General features: G+C 42.1%; 1 protein-coding gene across 4 annotated transcripts in view; it reads left to right on the top strand.

Moving 5' to 3' along the window:
- smtnb (smoothelin b) overlaps positions 1-19,220 on the top strand; it is a 309,229-nt gene that overhangs the window by 166,307 nt on the left and 123,702 nt on the right. For all 4 annotated transcript variants that reach the window (XM_073065779.1, XM_073065778.1, XM_073065780.1 and 1 more), the window contains 3 exons: positions 75-168; positions 14,688-15,205; positions 17,343-17,406. In XM_073065779.1, coding sequence (XP_072921880.1) covers positions 75-168; positions 14,688-15,205; positions 17,343-17,406 — 676 coding nt within the window. The remainder of the gene's footprint in view (positions 1-74; positions 169-14,687; positions 15,206-17,342; positions 17,407-19,220) is intronic.

The raw sequence follows: 19,220 nt of genomic DNA, 5'->3' as shown, positions 1-19,220 counted from the left end.
TGAAGCAGACTTTATATTTTCATATTTCCTTTCATGTGGTAAGGTATTAACCAACTAAAGTCTATTGCCTTTAGGTAGCGGAAGCTGAGGACCTAGAACCCAAACCGAAGATACGAGCACAGATCCAAGATCTTCAGAATCAGAACAGTGGTCAAAGTGAGCTTGATGGTACATATTGTGTTTGCTTTGTTTCCTTTCTGAAAAAAAAACTCTTTTGAAAGGACTGTATAGCTGAAAACCAATTAATTGTGACGTAGTTCGGAACAATTCCTGTCTAGTCTTTTACTAAAAGCAGCCATTTCACTTTATACTTGACTCAAGCAATGCCAAAAAGTAAGTAGTAGTTAAAACTGATATTGTAAGCTGAACAATCATGTAAAAAGCCACTGTTGTGAATGTGCATATGTATTAGCTAACCATTGTTTTAGTGAGACTTGTCGCCATTAATTTCCTGCTGTTTGATAAATCTAGTTTATTTCTAATCAGGAGATAAGTCCTCCTTTCTTTAAGTGACTGTACTATGTTATGTTCTGTGTCTTTTGTATTGCATGTATTGTGTGACCTTCAGTTTTTTTAATTTCCTGGTTTAATTAATTACAGCTCGGCACACATTTCAGTTTTATTGACTAAGCTGTTTGCAGGTTTTTGATCTGTTGGGAGCTCTAGTTTATCCATTGCCTTTATGTGGAAGACCCCTGGGGTAATACGCTTTGTCCTAATTAGAGATGAATATTCAGATTATAGTTGCAGTCCAAATTTTAATCCTCTTTCATACTTGATCAGGCCATTCAAAAGCAACACTACCTTGAATTTATAGCACCAGCATATATAAAGAAACAAAACATATTACAAGAGTGTATTTGCAGAAAGAAATTTAAACTGAGCCATTAGGCCAGGTGATTAATGTCTTTGCTCTATGGAGAGGTATTAAGGATTGTTTAAAACAAAGGTTCCCAACCCTTTTTATGCCATGAACCCCTACTGTTATCTGAAGGGTCCATGGACCCCAGGTTGGGAACCCCTGCTCTAAAAGTTGATAAGTTTAGAAAAGGAATAATAGAGGCAATTAAAATTAAATGAAAATAAAAGTTTTCGCTTATGACATTTTAGAGAATTGGTTACTGAAGGAGCAATATCCTCTCATTCTGAGAGGGACAACTTGTGCAACTCACATAGCAACAATACCTTACTTGTGAAGTTCACTGCTTCAATTACTTACAGGAAAGCAAATGTTAGATATCCTGACGAAGGGTCTCGGCCTGAAACATTGACTGTACTTCATCCTATAGATGTTGCCTGGCCTGCTGCATTCCACCAGCATTTTTTGTGTGTTGTTAGATAATCTATGGAGGGTTTGAAAACATATTTATACATTATTTCTAAAGGTGTTGGAAATAATGGAGTCAAGGATCTTAATGATACTAGATTGCGTTTGAACAGAACAGATTAAATGTTCTGCTGATACACTCCATGGACTATCGCAAGCTGTGGATCTTTGTGAAATGAGCCTACACAAATTAGAATCTAACCTCCATTCTTCTAGTGTTCATCCTGTTTAGATTTTTTAATACTTCATGGAACTGCTGCTATGCATAAATCAACTGAATGCTGACACTTATTTTATCCTCAGCTGAGCTAGAGCTACTTTTACCATCCAGCAGCCCATATCTTAGGCTGTACTTTCCCCACGCCTCTCTTCTTACTCATGGCCTTTCTATTGTGTGCAAAGCACTCTAAGTAATCAAATTTCAGTAGTAGTTTGGGGAAAAGAGCTCATAGCATGCATTTGGAACAGTTCTTTCAACAATCCATCATAGAATTAGTTAAATGGGATCTTGATCAATTGTTCCAGTGGGCAAAGAATGGCAGATGGAGTTTAATCTGGATAAATGCAAGGTGCTGCATTTTGGTAATGCAAACCAGGGTAAGACCTGCACTGCAAATTGTAGGGCCCTGTCGAGTTTTGTAGAACAAAGAGAGACCCTAGGGTGCAGGTATGTAGTTTCTTAAAATTGACAACACAGGTAGACGGATGGTGAAAAGGCCACTTGATCTGCTTTCCTTAATTTGGTCAAAATATTGCAATCAGGAGATGAGATGTTATGTGATAGCTGTACAAGACATTGGTGAGGTGACATTTTGAGTACTGTGTACACTTCTGGTTGTCCTGCTTTTAGAAGGATACCATTTAATGGGACAAGGTGCAAAATAATTAACATAATAATGTTACCTGGTTTGAGTTATAAAGACAGGTTAGAAAAGCCGGGGTTTTTACCCTAGAGTGTCAGACGCTGAGGGGTGACCTTATAGAGATTTATAAAACCATGAGGGGCATAACCAAAGTCTTTTCTCAAGGTACTGGAGACAAAAACTACAGAGCATAGGTTTAAAGTGAGAGAGATAACATTAAATAGGACCTGAGGGATGATTCTTGTTTTCACAGTAGGTTCTAGGTATATGTAACAAGCTGCTAGAGGAAATGGTAGAAACAGATACAATTCTGACATTTAAAAGGCATTTGGGTAGGGAAGATTTAGATGGATATGGACCGAATGACTCACTTGGGCAACTCTATCATCACGGATGAGTTGGGCTGAGGGGCCGGTTTCTGTGCTGAATAGCAAGCTCTGTGACTTTATGATTTTCAGTCTGATGGCATTTGATTTAATGCACGGTATCCTGATATCTGAGTACTGGTCAAAGTGCACCTCCCACTATCTGCTACCGCTTTCTTTCCTTGGTTGTGATTTAGAATATGTGTGTGGTGAGAGAGAGAGAGAATGTGATAGAGAAGAGCTTTAGTGCACTGAATTGTCTATGTATGATGTATCTGCATTGCTGAACAGCTGCAAGTGTTTGTGAAGTGTGAAATATGTGTAATGCTACTAGATTAATGGTATGTTTGTGAGTCTGGTAGTGCATTTGTTGATACAAGATAAGTGATTTGCTTCCACTGACTTAACTTACATTTATTTTGTCACTGGGACAAGGTTCTCAAAGGCATTAATGGACATCAAACAGACTACAGGGAGTTAGCAAGGAAGTTGAGAAACAGGACCTCAAAAGTAGTAATCTCGGGATTACTGCCTGTACGACACAATAGTGAGTATAGGAATAGAGTGAGGTGGAGGATAAATGCTGAGGGATTGGAGCAGTGGGCAGGGATTCAGATTTCTGGATCATTGGGACTTCTTTTGAGGCATGCAAAAAGGACAGTTTGTACTTGAATCCAAGGGGGACCAGTATCCTGGCAGGGAGGTTTGCTAAAGCTATTGGGGAGAGTTTAAACTAGAATTGCTGAGTGCTGGGAACCAAACTGAAGAGACGGAGAAAGGGGCAGTTGGCTCACAAATAGAAGAAGTTTTGAGTCAGTGCGTGAGGGAGGATAGGCGGGTGATAGAGAAGGGATGCGCTCAGACTGATGGTTTGAGATGTGTCTATTTTAATGCAAGAAGTATCATGAACAAAGCAGATGAGTTTAGAGCGTGGATCAGTCCTTGGAGCTATGATGTTGTGGCCATTATAGAGACTTGGATGGCTCCGGGGCAGGAATGGTTACTTAGAGGGCCAGGCTTTAGATGTTTCAGAAAGGATAGGGAGAGAGGCAAAAGAGGTGGGGGCGTAGCACTGCTGATCAGAGATGGTGTCACAGCTGCAGAAAAGGAGGAAGTCATGGAGGGATTGTCTGCTGAGTCTCTGTGGGTGTAAATTAGAAACAGGAAGGGGTCAATAACTCTACTGGGTGTTTTTTATAGACCACCCAATAGTAACAGGGAACTCGAGGAGCAGATAGGGAGACAGATTTTGGAAAGGTGTAATAATAACAGGGTTATCGTGGTGGGAGATTTTAAATTCCCAAATATTGATTGGCATCTCCCTAGAGCAAGGGGTTTAGATAGGGTGGAGTTTGTTAGGTGTGTTCAGGAAGGTTTCCTGACAATATGTAGATAAACCTACAAGAGGAGAGGCTGTACTTGATCTGATATTGGGAATCAGTGGGAGAGCATTTTGGAGATAGTGTTCACAATTCTATCTCCTTTACCATAGTATCGGAGAGGGATAGAAACAGACATTTATAAAAGCGTTTAATTAGAATAAGGGGAAACATCAGGCAGGAACTTGGAAGCATTAATTGGGAACAGATGTTCTTAAGGAAATGTACAGCAGAAATGTGGCAAATGGTCGGGATATTTGTGTGGCGTTCTGCGCAGGTACATTCCAATGAGACAGGGAAAGAATGGTAGGGTACAGGAACCGTGGTGCAGAAAGGCTGTTGAAAGTCTAGTCGAGAAGAAAAGAAAAGCTTATGAAAGATTCAAAAAACTAGGTAATAATAGAGATCTAGAAGATTATAAGGCTAGTAGGAAAGAGTTTAAGAATGAAATTAGGAGAGCCAGAAGGGGCCATGAGAAAGCCTTGGTGAGCAGGATTAAGGAAAACCCCAAGGCATTCTACAAGTATGTAAAGAACAAGACGATAAGACGTGAGAGAATAAGACCAATCAAGTGTGACAGTGGAAAAGTGTGTATGGAACCAGGGGTAATAGAGATACTTAATGAATACTTTATAGACAATAGACAATAGGTGCAGGAGTAGGCCCTTTGGCCCTTCAAGCCAGCACCACCATTCAATGTGATATGGCTGATCATCCACAATCAGTACCCTGTTCCTGCCTTCTCCCCATATCCTTTGACTCCGCTATCTTTAAGAGCTCTATCTAACTCTTTCTTGAAAGCATCTAGAGAATTGGCCTCCACTGCTTTCTGAGGCAGAGCATTCCATAGATCTACAACTGTCTGGGTGAAAAAGTTTTTCCTGAACTCTGTTCTAAATGGCCTACCTCTTATTCTTAAACTGTGGCCTCTAGTTCTGGACTCCCCCAACATTGGGAACATGTTTCCTGCCTCTAGCGTGTCCAATCCCTTAATAATCTTATATGTTTCAATCAGATCCCCTCTCATCCTTCTAAATTCCGGCGTATATAAGCCCAGTTGCTCCAATCTTTCAACATATGACAATCCCGCCATCCCTGGAATTAACCTCGTGAACCTATGCTGCACTCCCTCAATAGCAAGAATGTCCTTCCTCAAATTTGGAGACCAAAACTGAACACAATACTCCAGGTGTGGTCTCACCAGGGCCCTGTACAACTGCAGAAGGACCTGTTTGCTCCTATATTCAACTCCTCTTGTTATGAAGGCCAACATGCCATTAGCTTTCTTCACTGCCTGCTGTACCTGCCTGCTTACTTTCAGTGACTGATGTATAAGAACACCTAGATCTCATTGTACTTCCCCTTTTCCTAACTTGACACCATTCAGATAGTAATCTGCCTTCCTGTTCTTGCCACCAAAGTGGATAACCTCACATTTATCCACATTAAACTGCATCTGCCATGCATCTGCCCACTCACCTAACCTGTCCAAGTCACCCTGCATTCTCCTAACATCCTCCTCATATTTCATGCTGCCACCCAGCTTTGTGTCATCTGCAGATTTGCTGATGTTACTTTTAATCCCTTCACCTAAATCATTAATGTATATTGTAAATAGCTGCGGTCCCAGCACCGAGCCTTGTGGTACCCCAATAGTCACTGCCTGCCATTCTGAAAAGGACCTGTTAATCCCTACTCTTTGTTTCCTGTCTGCCAACCAATTTTCTATCCATGTCAGTACCCTACCCCCAATACCATGTGCTCTAATTTTGCCCACTAATCTCCTATGTGGGACCTTATCAAAGGCTTTCTGAAAGTCCAGGTACACTACATCCACTGGCTCTCCCTTGTCCATTTTCATAGTTACATCCTCAAAAAAAATTCCAGAAGATTAGTCAAGCATGATTTCCCCTTCGTAAATCCATGCTGACTCGGACCGATCCTGTTACTGCTATCCAAATGTGCTGTTATTTCATCTTTTATAATTGACTCCAGCATCTTCCCCACCACTGATGTCAGGCTAACTGGTCTATAATTCCTTGTTTTCTCTCTCCCTCCTTTCTTAAAAAGTGGGATAACATTAGCTACCCTCCAATCCTCAGGAACTGATCCTGAATCTATAGAACATCTAGGACTGCCCTCATTTCATTATCGGGAACATCTTTAGAATTTTCAACTTCTTCAAACAGTTCTGCCAAACCAGACAGATCATCCATGTCCAACCCTAGACCTTTTAACAGCCTTATCTGTTTCTCATCTTTACTTCGTGCCTCTATAAATTTTCTCCTGGCTAAGGGCAGGACTACCTCCTCTCCCTTACTCTCTTTCACTTTACTATTCTCCGTTTTACCACCCTCTAAACCCTCGTGGTACAGGATCGGTAAAAACGTCTCGGTCAAATCGATACTATAGACAATAGGTGCAGAAGTAGACCATTCGGCCCTTCGAGCCTGCACTGCCATTTTGAGATCATGGCTGATCAATTGCTATCAATACCCGGTTCCTGCCTTGTCCCCATATCCCTTGATTCCCCTATCCATAAGATACCTATCTAGCTCCTTCTTGAAAGCATCCAAAGAATTGGCCTCCACTACCTTCCGAGGCAGTGCATTCCAGACCCCCACAACTCTCTGGGAGAAGAAGTTTTTCCTTAACTCTGTCCTAAATGACCTACCCCTTATTCTCAAACCATGCCCTCTAGTACTGGACTCTCCCAGCATCTGGAATATATTTCCTGCCTCTATCTTGTCCAATCCCTTAATAATCTTATATGTTTCAATCAGATCCCCTCTCAATCTCCTTAATTCCAGCGTGTACAAGCCCAGTCTCTCTAACCTCTCTGCGTAAGACAGTCCAGACATCCCAGGAATTAACCTCGTGAATCTACGCTGCACTTCCTCTACAGCCAGGATGTCCTTCCTTAACCCTGGAGACCAAAACTGTACACAATACTCCAGGTGTGGTCTCACCAGGGCCCTGTACAAATGCAAGAGGATTTCCTTGCTCTTGTACTCAATTCCCTTTGTAATAAAGGCCAACATTCCATTAGCCTTCTTCACTGCCTGCTGCACTTGCTCATTCACCTTCAGTGACTGATGAACAAGGACTCTGAGATCTCTTTGTATTTCTCCCTTACCCAACTCTACACCGTTCAGATAATAATCTGCCTTCCTGTTCTTACTCCCAAAGTGGATAACCTCACACTTATTCACATTAAACGCCATCTGCCAAGTATCTGCCCACTCACCCAGCCTATCCAAGTCACCCTGAATGCTCCTAACATCCTCATCACATGTCACACTGCCACCCAGCTTAGTATCATCAGCAAATTTGCTGATGTTATTTTCTATGCCTTCATCCAAATCGTTAACGTAAATGGTAAACAGCTGTGGTCCCAATACCGAGCCCAGTGGCACCCCACTAGTCACCACCTGCCATTCCGAGAAACACCCATTCACCGCTACCCTTTGCTTTCTATCTGCCAACCAGTTTTCTATCCATGTCAATGCCTTCCCCCCGATGCCCTGAGCTTTGATTTTACCCACTAATCTCCTATGTGGGAGCTTATCAAATGCCTTCTGAAAATCGAGGTACACTACATCCACTGGATCTCCCCCGTCTAACTTCCTGGTTACATCCTCGAAAAACTCCAACAGATTAGTCAAGCATGAGTTACCCTTGGTAAATCCATGCTGGCCCGACCCAATCCTATCACTGCTATCTAGATATGCCACTATTTCATCCTTAATAATGGACTCTAGCATCTTTCCCACCACCGATGTCAGGCTGACAGGTTGATAGTTCTCTGTTTTCTCCCTCCCTCCTTTCTTAAAAAGTGGGATAACATTAGCCATTCTCCAATCCTCCAATTCTCAATACTGGCCTGATTTAAACTGGTCTTGTTCTCAGCTGCCTTTCTCGACATGCTGCGAGTGATCGCGCATGCGGGATAGATCTTGGAATCTAGGGGCGGGACCTCAACACTCACAGGCTGGCTCATCAGCTTCATTGCTGACCAAACCTTACCAACGGCTAAATCGTTACCAAGAAGGACGTCCACGTCAGTTCTCGGGAATTCTGATCGCACCCCTATTTCAACTGGTCCGGATTCCAGATCACAATTTATAATGATCCTATGCAAGGGCACTGCTTCTGTCCCTTTTCCTATTCCTCTCAAAGCTACCATTCCCGTCTTGCGACCAAAATCCAGTACCTTACTGCTAATCAATGACAGTTCAGCTCCCGTGTCTCTCCAGATCCGTACTGGAACTAGTGTGTCTCCCTCTCTCACAGACACGGTTCCTTTTGAAATACATTCCTCAGACCCTTCTCGTACTCTGTCTACCTGGGGCTCTCTCGTCGATTTTCTGATTACCACAGCACATCCTATAGGAACTGCTGCTTTCCATTTTCCTGTCTCCTTCCTCGGAGCAAGGCACCTAGATGCAATATGTCCCCCCTTTCCACAATTAAAACAGGTCAAGCCAGGACCTCTCCTGCCATCTTGCCTCTCTTCCTCAATCTTACCACTAGCTCCCGGCGGGACCTCTGCCTCAGCCGGCGGGCTTTCTCTACTGTTCTCACGGTCTCTCTGGTAACTTTTATTCGAGGAAAACTTTGTCTTGTGGGTTAGGGCATATTCATCTGCGAACCTAGCAAATTTGGAGATGGACCTATTCGGCTTCTCATTCAAATACATCCGGATATCCTCCGAAACACAACCTTTAAATTCCTCAATCAGAATTAACTCCCTGAGACGCCAAAAATCTTCTTCCACTATTTCTGCTGCACACCAACGATCCAAGAGCACACCCTTCTCATAGGCAAATTCGGTATACGTCTGATTCCACCCTTTGTTTAAATTTCTGAACTTTTGTCTATAGGCTTCGGGTACCAATTCGTAGGTCTGAAGAATGGCCTCCTTTACTTTTTCATAATTCTCAGACTCCTCCTCCTCCACGGACAACGCCGCATATGCCCGTTGTGCCTTCCCTTTTAACACACTTTGTAACAACGCCACCCATTGCTCTTTGGGCCACTTCTGATTCACTGCCACCTTTTCAAAATGCAAGAAATAACTATTAACATCCGTTTCCTCGAACGGAGGTACTAACCTAAACTCCTGACTAACGTTAAACCGCTCCTCTCGGTCTGACCCTTGAACTCTTCGCTGTTGCCTTAACTTCTCCATATCCAAGTCATGTTGCCTCTGTTTCTCCGCCTCCCTCTCCTTCTCGTCTCTTTCCTTTTCTTTCTCAGCTCTCTCCCTCTCTTTTTCAGCTGCTTCCAGCTGTTTTAACTGAATTTCATGCTTCCTTTGTTTCTCAGCTCTGTCCTGCTCTTTTTCAGCTCTTTCCTGCTCCCTTTTCACCTCTAACTCCTTTAGCTGGAGCTCATGCTCCCGTTGCTTCTCGGCCCTTTCTTTCTCTTTCTGGGCTCTTTCCTTTTCTTTCTCGGCTCTTTCCTTTTCCTTTTCAGCTGCTTTAGCTGGAACACATGCTCCCTCTTCCTCTGTTCCGCGTCCAGCCTCAATTTCTCCAACTCTAACTGAGCTGTCCCACTAGCTGGTACCTTTTCAGGGATATTTTCCAATACCTCAGCTGAAAATACATTCTTCACAATATAATACTGAGTTATGGCCCTCCGCACCTCCCGCTTTTTCATTGACAACCTCACCTCTGCGAGGTTTAGTCCTTTCGCAGTATTTATCAAGTCCGACTTTGTGGCCGCCTCTGGCGCTTCCAGAGTCGGGTTTTCTATAAATTCATCCATGTCCATCTTTGCTGGTTACCCGTCTGGCTACCCGCGCAACCAGATCCAAGTTTGGACTTACAAGCCCGATTCACTGGCCCTCCAATTTGGTATCAAATCTGGAGACGAGAACCCCAAGTTGTTACGAACCCCGTAACTGGGTCATTTGCCAGCAAAGATAGAGAGGTCCGTTGAAGTCTGATGGTACTATTTTTAACAGTATTTATTGGTAAAAATACACAAAAATAATATCAATGCAAACATACAGATAATATACGTTGTCAATACTAAATCTAAAAGTGTGGGTATAATAATAATCAATAAGAAATAGCTCTATCGTTGTCTAGGGGATAATGTATTGTCCGATGGAAATATAAAAGTCACTCAGTTCATTCAGTTCATACAGGCTTCAGCCTTTGGGGACCGCTAGGTTTTCAATTGTTGGAGAGAAAGAGAGATTTTGAGAGTAGAAACTTGCCAGCTTTCCTTTATCTGCTCTTGATTCGTATTCGTCCTTTAGCGAGGCCGTTCCGTGGAGGACTTGTCATCCAGGCAAGGATGGACACACACACAAGCCTCCACCGGTCTCATACGTTTCTCCTGGTGTGTCTAAAGGGGTTGTTCCCTAGACCCTCTTTTATCCTTACTCACGGGGTCTCAGATGTCAATCAGGTTGGGATGATGCAATCCCTCAACCAGCCCACTCTGGTCATTCCCTGAGGGCTTCAATGAATAGTACAGTACTCAATACACAATTCTGTCTCCAAGAGACAATAGCCGTTATCAATGGTTCCGCCTTGCTGAAGCCAGGACACACATTCCAAACCCTTGTGGATTCTGCGTGTCTCTCTCTCATTTCCTGGGTCCCAGACCCGAATTAATAGCGATCTTGCGATTCTCAAAAAGGAAGGGGCTACTTTGTACCCTTCGGCCCCTCAGAGTTGTGGCACATTCGTAACACTATCCTCCTTTATATTCTTGGCTAGCTTACCTTCGTACCTCAGCTTTTCTCCCTGTATTGCCTTTTTAGTTATCTTCTGTTGCTCTTTAAAAATTTCCCAATCCTCTGGCTTCCCGCTCATCTTTGCTTTGTTATACTTCTCTTTTATTTTCAAACTGTCCTTGACTTCCCTTGTTAGCCACGGTTGCCCCCTACTCCACTTAGAATCTTTTTTCCTCTTTGGAATGAACTGATCCTGCACCTTTTGTATTATTCCCAGAAATACCTGCCATTGTTGTTCCACTGTCATCCCTTCTAGGGTATCCTTCCAGTCAACTTTGGCTAGTTCCTCCCTCATGGCTCCATAGTCCCCTTTGTTCAACTGTAATACTGACTCTTCCAATTTTCCCTTCTCCCTCTCAAATTGTAGATTAAAACTGATCATATTATGGTCACTACCTCCTAATGGCTCCTTTACCTCGAGTTCCCTTATCAAATCCAGTTTATTACTCAACACTAGATCCAGAATTGCCTTCTCCCTGGTAGGCTCCAGTACAAGCTGCTTTAAGAATCCATCTCGGAGGCACTCCACAAACTCCCTTTCTTGGGTTCCAGTACTAACCTGATTTTCCCAGTCTACCTGCATGTTGAAATCCCCCATTACAACCAGAGCATTACCTTTGCGACATGCTAATTTTAGCTCTTGATTCAACTTGCACCCTATATCCAGGCTACTATTCGGGGGCCTGTAGATAATTCCCATTAGCATCTTTTTGCCCTTACAATTTCTCAGTTCTATCCATACTGACCCTACATCTCCTGATTCTGTGTCACCCCTCGCAAGGGACTGAATTTCATTCCTCACCAGCAGAGCCACCCCACCCTCTCTGCCCACCTGCGTGTCCTTTCAATAGGATGTATACCATTGAATATTCATTTCCCAGCCCTGGTCCTCTTGTAGCCATGTCTCTGTTATTCCTACAACATCATACTTGCCAATTTGCTTCAGTATTCACCACGGAAAAGGATCTTGGCAATTGTAGGGATGACTTACAGCGGATTGAAAAACTTGAGCATATAGACATTAAGAAAGAGGATGTGCTGAAGCTTTTGGAAAGCATCAAGTTGGATAAGTCTCCGGGATCGGATGAGATGTACCCCAGGTTACTGTGGGAGGTAAGGGAGGAGATTGCTGAACCTCTGGCAATGATCTTTGCATCATCAATGAGGACGGGAGAGGTTCCGGAGGATTGGAAGGTTGCAGATGTTGTTCCCTTATTCAAGAAAGGGAGTAGAGATGGCCCAGGAAATTATAGACCAGTGAGTCTTACTTCAGTGGTTGGTAAGTTGATGGAAAAGATCCTGAAAGGCAGAATTTATGCACATTTGGAGAGGCATAATATGATTAGGAATAGTCAGCATGGCTTTGTGAAAGGCAGGTTGTGTCTTATGAGCCCGATTGAATTTTTTGAGGATGTGACTAAACACATTGATGAAGTTAGAGCAGTAGATGTAGTGTATATGGGTTTCAGCAAGGCATTTGATAAGGTTCCCCATGCAAGCAAGGCTTATTGAGAAAGTAAGAAAGCATGGGATCCAAGGGGACATTGCTTTGTGGATCCAGAATTGGCTTGCTCACAGAAGGCAAAGAGTGGTTGTAGACGGGTCATATTCTGCATGGAGTTCGATGACCAGTGATGTGCCTCAGGGATCTGTTCTGGGACCCCTACTCTCTGTAATTTTTATAAGTGACCTGGATGAGAAAGTGGAAGGATGGGTTACTAAGTTTGCTGATGACACAAAGGTTGGAGGTGTTGTGGATAGTGTGGAGGGCTGTCAGAGGTTACAGTGGGACATAGATATGATGCAAAATGGCTCAGAAGTGGCAGAGGGAGTTCAACCCAGATAAGTATGAGGTGGTTCATTTTGGTAGGTCAAATATGATAACAGATAATAGTATTAATGGTAAGACTTTTGGCAGCGTGGAGGATCAGAGGGATCTTGGGGTCTGAGTCCGTAGGACACTCAAAGCTGCTGTGCAGGTCGGCTCTGTGATTAAGAAGGCATACAGTGCATTGGCCTTCATCAACCTTGGGATTGAGTTTAAGAGCCGAGAAGTAATGTTACAGCTATATAGGATCCTGGTTAGACCCCACTTGGAATACTCAGTTCTGGTCACCTCACTACAGGAAGGATGTGGAAACTATAGAAAGGGTGCAGAGGAGATTTTTTCAAGGATTTTGCCTGGTTTGGAAAGCATGCCTTATGAGAATAGGTTGAGTGAACTTGGCTTTTTTCTCCTTGGAGCAACGGAGGATGAGAGGTGACCTGATAGAGGTGTATAGATGCTGAGAGGCATTGATCGTGTGGATAGTCAGAGGCTTTTCCCACGGCTGAAATGGCTAACAAAGAGAGGGCACAGTTTTAAGGTGCTTGGAAGTAGGTACAGAGGAGATGTCAGGGGTAAGTTTTTTTTATGCAGAGAGTGATGAGTGCATGGAATGGGCTGCCGGCGACGGTGGTGGAGGCGGATACGATAGGGTCTTTTAAGAGACTCCTGGATAGGTACATGGAGCTTGGAGGGCTATGGGTAACCCTAGGTAATTTCTAAAGTAAGTACATGTTCAGCACATCATTGTGGGCTGAAGGGCCTGTATTGTTTTGTAGGTTTTCTATGTTTCCATGTTTCTCAATGTGTTTTCTCAGTGCAGCGCATAGTGATTGACACTCAAGCCTTTTGACTAAATGTGTGTGCATGGAAGTCACACTTTAGCAATGCAAGAATGAATTGAGGGGTCCTCCATACAGCAATGAATTTTGCGGCTGTTGTCTCTGCTGTCAAAAGGAAATTTAGTTAATTTTTTTTCATTGTTCTGTTCTTGCAAAAAGCAGGCCTGCTTTGAGCTGTATTTTATTTAGTGGGATTTATAGACTGTTGTATTGGTTTTTTTCCCCCTTCTGAAATAGAACACAATATAATACATATAGTCGGCCCTCCTTATCTGCGGATTCCGCATGCGCAAATTCAACCATCCACAGATCGCGAAAACCCAGAAGTGCTCTTCCAGCACTTGTTGTTTGAGCATGTACAGACTTTATTTTCTAGTCATTATTCCCTAAACAATGCAGTATAACAACCATTTTACATAGCATTTACATTGTATTAGGTATTACAAGTAATCTAGAGATGATTTAAAGTATATGGGAGGATGTGCGTGGATTATCGTGCATCGGGATTGAAAAAAAATCAGAAGTTCTCTTACTATGTAAGTCGGAACAGGTACATCCGACATTATTTAGTGTCAGTTAGTCAAATGTTTGTCTTAGTATATAGTATATATTTTACCTTTCTATGCATATAAAACACTTAAGAACGTATGTTTCAGCGCCGGGGTTGGGAACGGATGTTCTCGGGACTCAGGATAGATCGCTCCCGAGTGCGCTTTCCACCGTGCTGGGTTGATGCGAGGATCAAGAACCCAAAAACCAATAATTAAACCACTACGTTGCTTACTAATAATTGTAGCTTTAATCGGTGCAGAGCCTTTCTCACTTTATCCTTTAAAATTGTTCCGATTGTAGACGGACTATAGTCTAACGCATTTCCAATGACCAATGGCGTTTCACCTCTTTGCAATCACTTTATTATTTCCACCTTATTTTCAATCGTGATCATGATTATTTTCGTGAACAGAAACACTGCTCATTCAGAGCTCTGGCACCGGGTCCTAATGTCCAGCGGACTGAGACAGGTTAAATAAGGTCTGGGGTTCCGCTGGGTCCTAAGGTCCACCGGATTGAGACAGGTTGCATAAGGGACGAGCATCCGCGAATTTTGGTATCCGCGAGGGGTCCGGGAACCAATCCCTCGTGGATAAGGAGGGCCGACTGTATTCAAAGCATTTCCTGAACCACTGTGCATATTGTATTGTTGATTCAGGCTTGTGGGTCCTATAATCTTGTAGAACATGATAGAAATGGAGGTAATATGTAGTTATCTGTGCATTGTAATAAATGCATACAGAATTGTCTTTAAAAGAATGTTTATTTTCTGAATTACAGAAATGGCCTCGGGTATGGTTGTTGTCCTTGATCCACTGAAAAATATTGATGATAGTTCAGTGAAATCGCTTCAAGCATCTGGACTGAGAACAGAATCCTCTGGTTTGGCCCCTTGCATCTGTAGCACAGATTTTGACTGGGGTTCTGAGAGCACTAAGGATTCCCCTAGAGGACCGACAGCTGAAAATACTGGGAGCACATCCAAAACCCACTGGACAATTAAAACGCAACATAATGAAGCATTGCAGAAAACATTTGACAACTCATCAAGCATAGCAGAAGATGACGATGGAAAGAATAAAAATGCTGATCTTAGAAAAAATGGTTGTCCCTCTGTTGGCAACAATAAGAACACCTTTGCACCAAAGATGGAGTCAGCAATTCCCCAGGCAGAGATAAGTTCCCAGAATGGTGTCCAGAAAAGGCTACATTCTGACATAAATGACAATATCCCTTCAGCTACAAGGGTAGCCAGTGAAAAGAAACAAGGGGAGACCTGCTTCACAAATGATAAAATGGTGAGATTTCCAAAATAAGCTGTAACATACGAGTCACTTTGCTATTAATAATAATAATAAATTAAGCTATTGGGCAAAAGCAACTCAGAATCAAAATACAGCTACTCTGATGGAGGCTACTCAACATAGTAAGACTATGCCACTTCATAGAGCAATCCCATCCCTCCACTTATTTTCTCTGTAACCTATTCTGTCCACATTATTGTCCACTATCAACTCTCTCCCAATTTTCTTTCCATTGCTCAGCCAGAATTTACCACCCAGCTATGCTAGGTGTAGTGAAACAGCTGAGCTAGCCTCCATGCTACTCTGCTGCCATGTAAGTCAAGCCTGAAGTTGGCCAAGGTTCAGTCATTTATAAGGATGAGAAAGGATAGCACTGCTAGATATTATACATAAATTAATCCACAATAGATGATGAAATGTAATGTGAAGTTCTGGTATCCATAGTGTTATAAAGCATGTTGAAGATCAGTTCATCATGGGTAAAGCCCTCCCAACCATTGAGCACATCTACAAACATACATGAAACACTGTCAGCGTCAAATATCTGAGATCCCCAGCACCCAGGTCACACACTCTTCTCGCTGCTGCCATCAGGTAGAAGGTACAGGACCCTCAGGACTCACACCACCAGGTTCAAGAACAATTACTACCCGTCAACCATCAGGCTCTTGAATAAAAGGGGGTAACTACAGTGAACTTCATTTGTTCTATCATCGAAATGTTCCTACAACCAATGACCTCACTTTAAGGAGTCTTTATCTCATTAACTCATGTTACCCTTACTTATTCCTATTTATTTATATTTGCATTTGCACAGTTTGTTGTCTTCTGCACTCTGGTTGATCTTTCATTGATCCTGTTATAGCTACTATTCTATAGACTTGCTGAGTATGCCTACTGGAAAATGAATCTCAGGGTGTATATGGTGATAATAAAATTTACTTTGAACTATGAAAATAATTGTAAATGACAAAATTAAGAAATCTAAAACAAAATGTGCAGTGAGAGACATCATCTGAAGTTCTGATGTAAAAGCTGCATGTAGCTGTATTCCAGCTGCTCTTGATTAATCCTGGAAAGTATGCATGTGTGGCATGAGTCAAGATCAAGCTTGTCTGGTTGCAATTAGGAAAACTAATTGGATTTTGAAAGTATAGCCAGAGGGATACAGTACAAATTTTGAGAGATGTTGATGTGTTCACATTGTGAAATGGAAGGGTAATACTTGGAGCATATTGTGCAATTTTTGTATCTAGGATGACAAGATATCCAGAAAGTGTCACTGGTAACAGTGCTCAGTGGAGTGTCAATTCCTTAAGTGAAAGTTTTAAAAATGCTATAACCGGAAATGTGCACAAAAAACTAAGCATTTGAAACACTCAGCGAGTCAGGCAGCTTCTGTGAAAGATAAACAAAGTTTAGAAGTGTCTAATTGTTCTGTATTTACTGGAGGAATGGCATGACCCAGGAGGGTAGCAGGAAGTTTCCAGATTGTCTTAATCTTTGTCCCTCCTTTCATCCTTCTGAACCCAGATTGAGTTAATCCAGGGAACAGTTTTGTTTGATTTGTTTCAGCTACTGTTTTGATCCAGTGAACAGTATGTTGTTACAATCAGTTCAACTGCTGCTTGCGTACCATCATCAAAGTAGAGAATAACCATCTCCTTGATCGTTTTGCTGGACACTTTATTAGTGCAAAAACACATTTCCACTGAGAAATACAGAATTTCCACATTTGCATTCTGTTGCTGCGTGATTGTTTTAACACAGTTTTTCTGCTGCCTTGCTCACTTCTGATAGTTTGATTGATGCCTAGCGGCCTCCATTAAAAGACCTACTCACAAATATCAAAGATAATTGACACCATCAAGGTGCCACATGTTTCTTTGAATGACCAAACAAGGCTAAAGAATTGTCCTGGTTTGGCATCAGTAAATAAAAGTCAGCTGCCAATGCACAATTGAATGTAGGTGGCCAAATAAAAACATTTGTTTCTTTAGAACAACGTATCTTTTCAGCCTGGCACATTCCCAAAACATACAAAAATCTCAAATGTTAACATCTCTTTGGTGGAGAAAAGGCTGGAGAATTCTTAACTATGATAATAATGCATTTTATTTTTTTATATCAGATCACATACAAAGCTCAGATGGCAAAGAACGCAGCAACTCAGTCCAAGCAGAAAGAGTTAACTGGTAAGAAGGAGTTACTTAATTAGTTTTGTTAGTCTCTTATATATGTTACAGGTTACACGTGCTAATATTAGATTTATTTCTGTACATTTATGAAATTTGGTATCATCAGCAAAGCCAATTCTTTGTTTATGGCTTATTCCTTTTGAAAAGGTTTTAGTGAGCTGTATTTTTGAAACAATGCAGTCTATTAGGTTAAGGGTTTCTGAGGTTGCTTTTAAGGAGGGATTTGAATGGTGAATAATTTGGAGGGATGGTGGTGTTCTCATGTACCTGCTGTTACTGCCTTCAAAGTGGCAACTGTGGACTGAGAGGTGCTACTGAGAAAGCTTTGGCAAGTTTCTGTGATATATAGATAGTACATATTGCATACATGGTGAATTTAGAGAAGGCAAAATAAAATGGATGATGCTAACCTTACTGAGAATTGGAATTGGTTTATTATTGTCCATTGTACAAAAGAATGGTGAAAAGCTTGTCTTGCATACTGTTCATTCAGATCAATTTATTATACAGTACTTTGAGGTAGTGTAAGGTACAACTATTTCAGAATGCAGAATAAAGTGTAACAGCTATAGAGAATGGTTTTGGGCTTTTGTATCTTCTGCTCAATGGGAAAGGAGGGTAGAGGGAATATATGGGATGGGCTGAGTCTTTGATCATTCTGGCTGATTTACTGAGGCAGCAAGATGTATAGAAAGAGTCCATAGAGGTGAGGCTGGTTGCTGTGATGTGCTGATCTGTGTCCACATCTCTCAGCAGTTTCTTATAGTGATGAGCACAACAGTTGATGTACTGAGCCATGATGTATCCAGATAGGATGCTTTCTATCTTGCATCAATGCAAACTGGTGAGGGTCAACATGACATGTAAAATTTCTTTAGCCTCCTGAGGAAGTCGAGGCACTGGTGAGTTTTTGGCAATGGTATCTCTCTGATTGAACTAGGAAAAGCTATTGGTGATGAATACTCATAGGACCTTGAAGCTCTTGACCCTTTCAAGCTCAATACTATTGATGTAGATAGGAAAATGTCCACTGCCCCTTTCCTGAAGGCAATGACAAGCTGTCTTGTTTTGCTGAGATGGAAGAAAAGGCTGTTGTCACATCACCATGTTACTAAGCTCTGTCCTCTCACCGTTATTTGAGATATAGCCCACTATGGTAGTATGATCTGCAAACTTGTAGGTAGAGTTATAGAGGAATATGGCCACACTATCATGAATGTATGGGGAGTAGGATAGGGAGCCAAAGATGCAACTATGTGGAGTACCAGGGTTGAGAATAATTGTAGTAGAGGCATTGCTATCTATTCTTAGTGATTGCGGTCTGTCAGTCAGGAAGTTGAGGATCCAGTTGCAAAGGAAAGTGTTGATTCCCAAGTTTAGTAACGAGTTCATTTGAAATTATAGTTTTGAAGGGTTAGGTGTAATTAACAATAGTCTAACATAGGTGTCTTTACTGTCCAGATGTTCCAGAGGCTAGTGTAGGATCAGGGAAATGGCATCTATTGTAATCTTATTTTGGTGACAAACAAATTGCAATGGCCAAACCCACTGTTTGAGCTGAATTTGGATCGCTAAATGGAGAGGATACCTTCCAATTCTTGACTTGTGCCTTGGGAGGTTTTGGACAATCAGGCAGTGAGTCATTCATGGAATACCTAGTGAGCATCTGGTTTGTTTCTGCCATTATACTTGTTATGCAGCTGGTCCAGTTAAGTATCTAGTCAGTGGTTAGAGAATCAATAATTTTAGTTCCATTTATTGCCTGGTAGGCATGGCTAGACTTTTCTTATGGAGGTGGTCATAGCTTATCA

The sequence above is a fragment of the Hemitrygon akajei genome, chromosome 14 (genome assembly GCF_048418815.1).
Source record: "Hemitrygon akajei chromosome 14, sHemAka1.3, whole genome shotgun sequence".
In the NCBI taxonomy this organism is placed as follows: domain Eukaryota; kingdom Metazoa; phylum Chordata; class Chondrichthyes; order Myliobatiformes; family Dasyatidae; genus Hemitrygon; species Hemitrygon akajei.
This window is presented reverse-complemented; position numbering and strand designations above follow the sequence as displayed.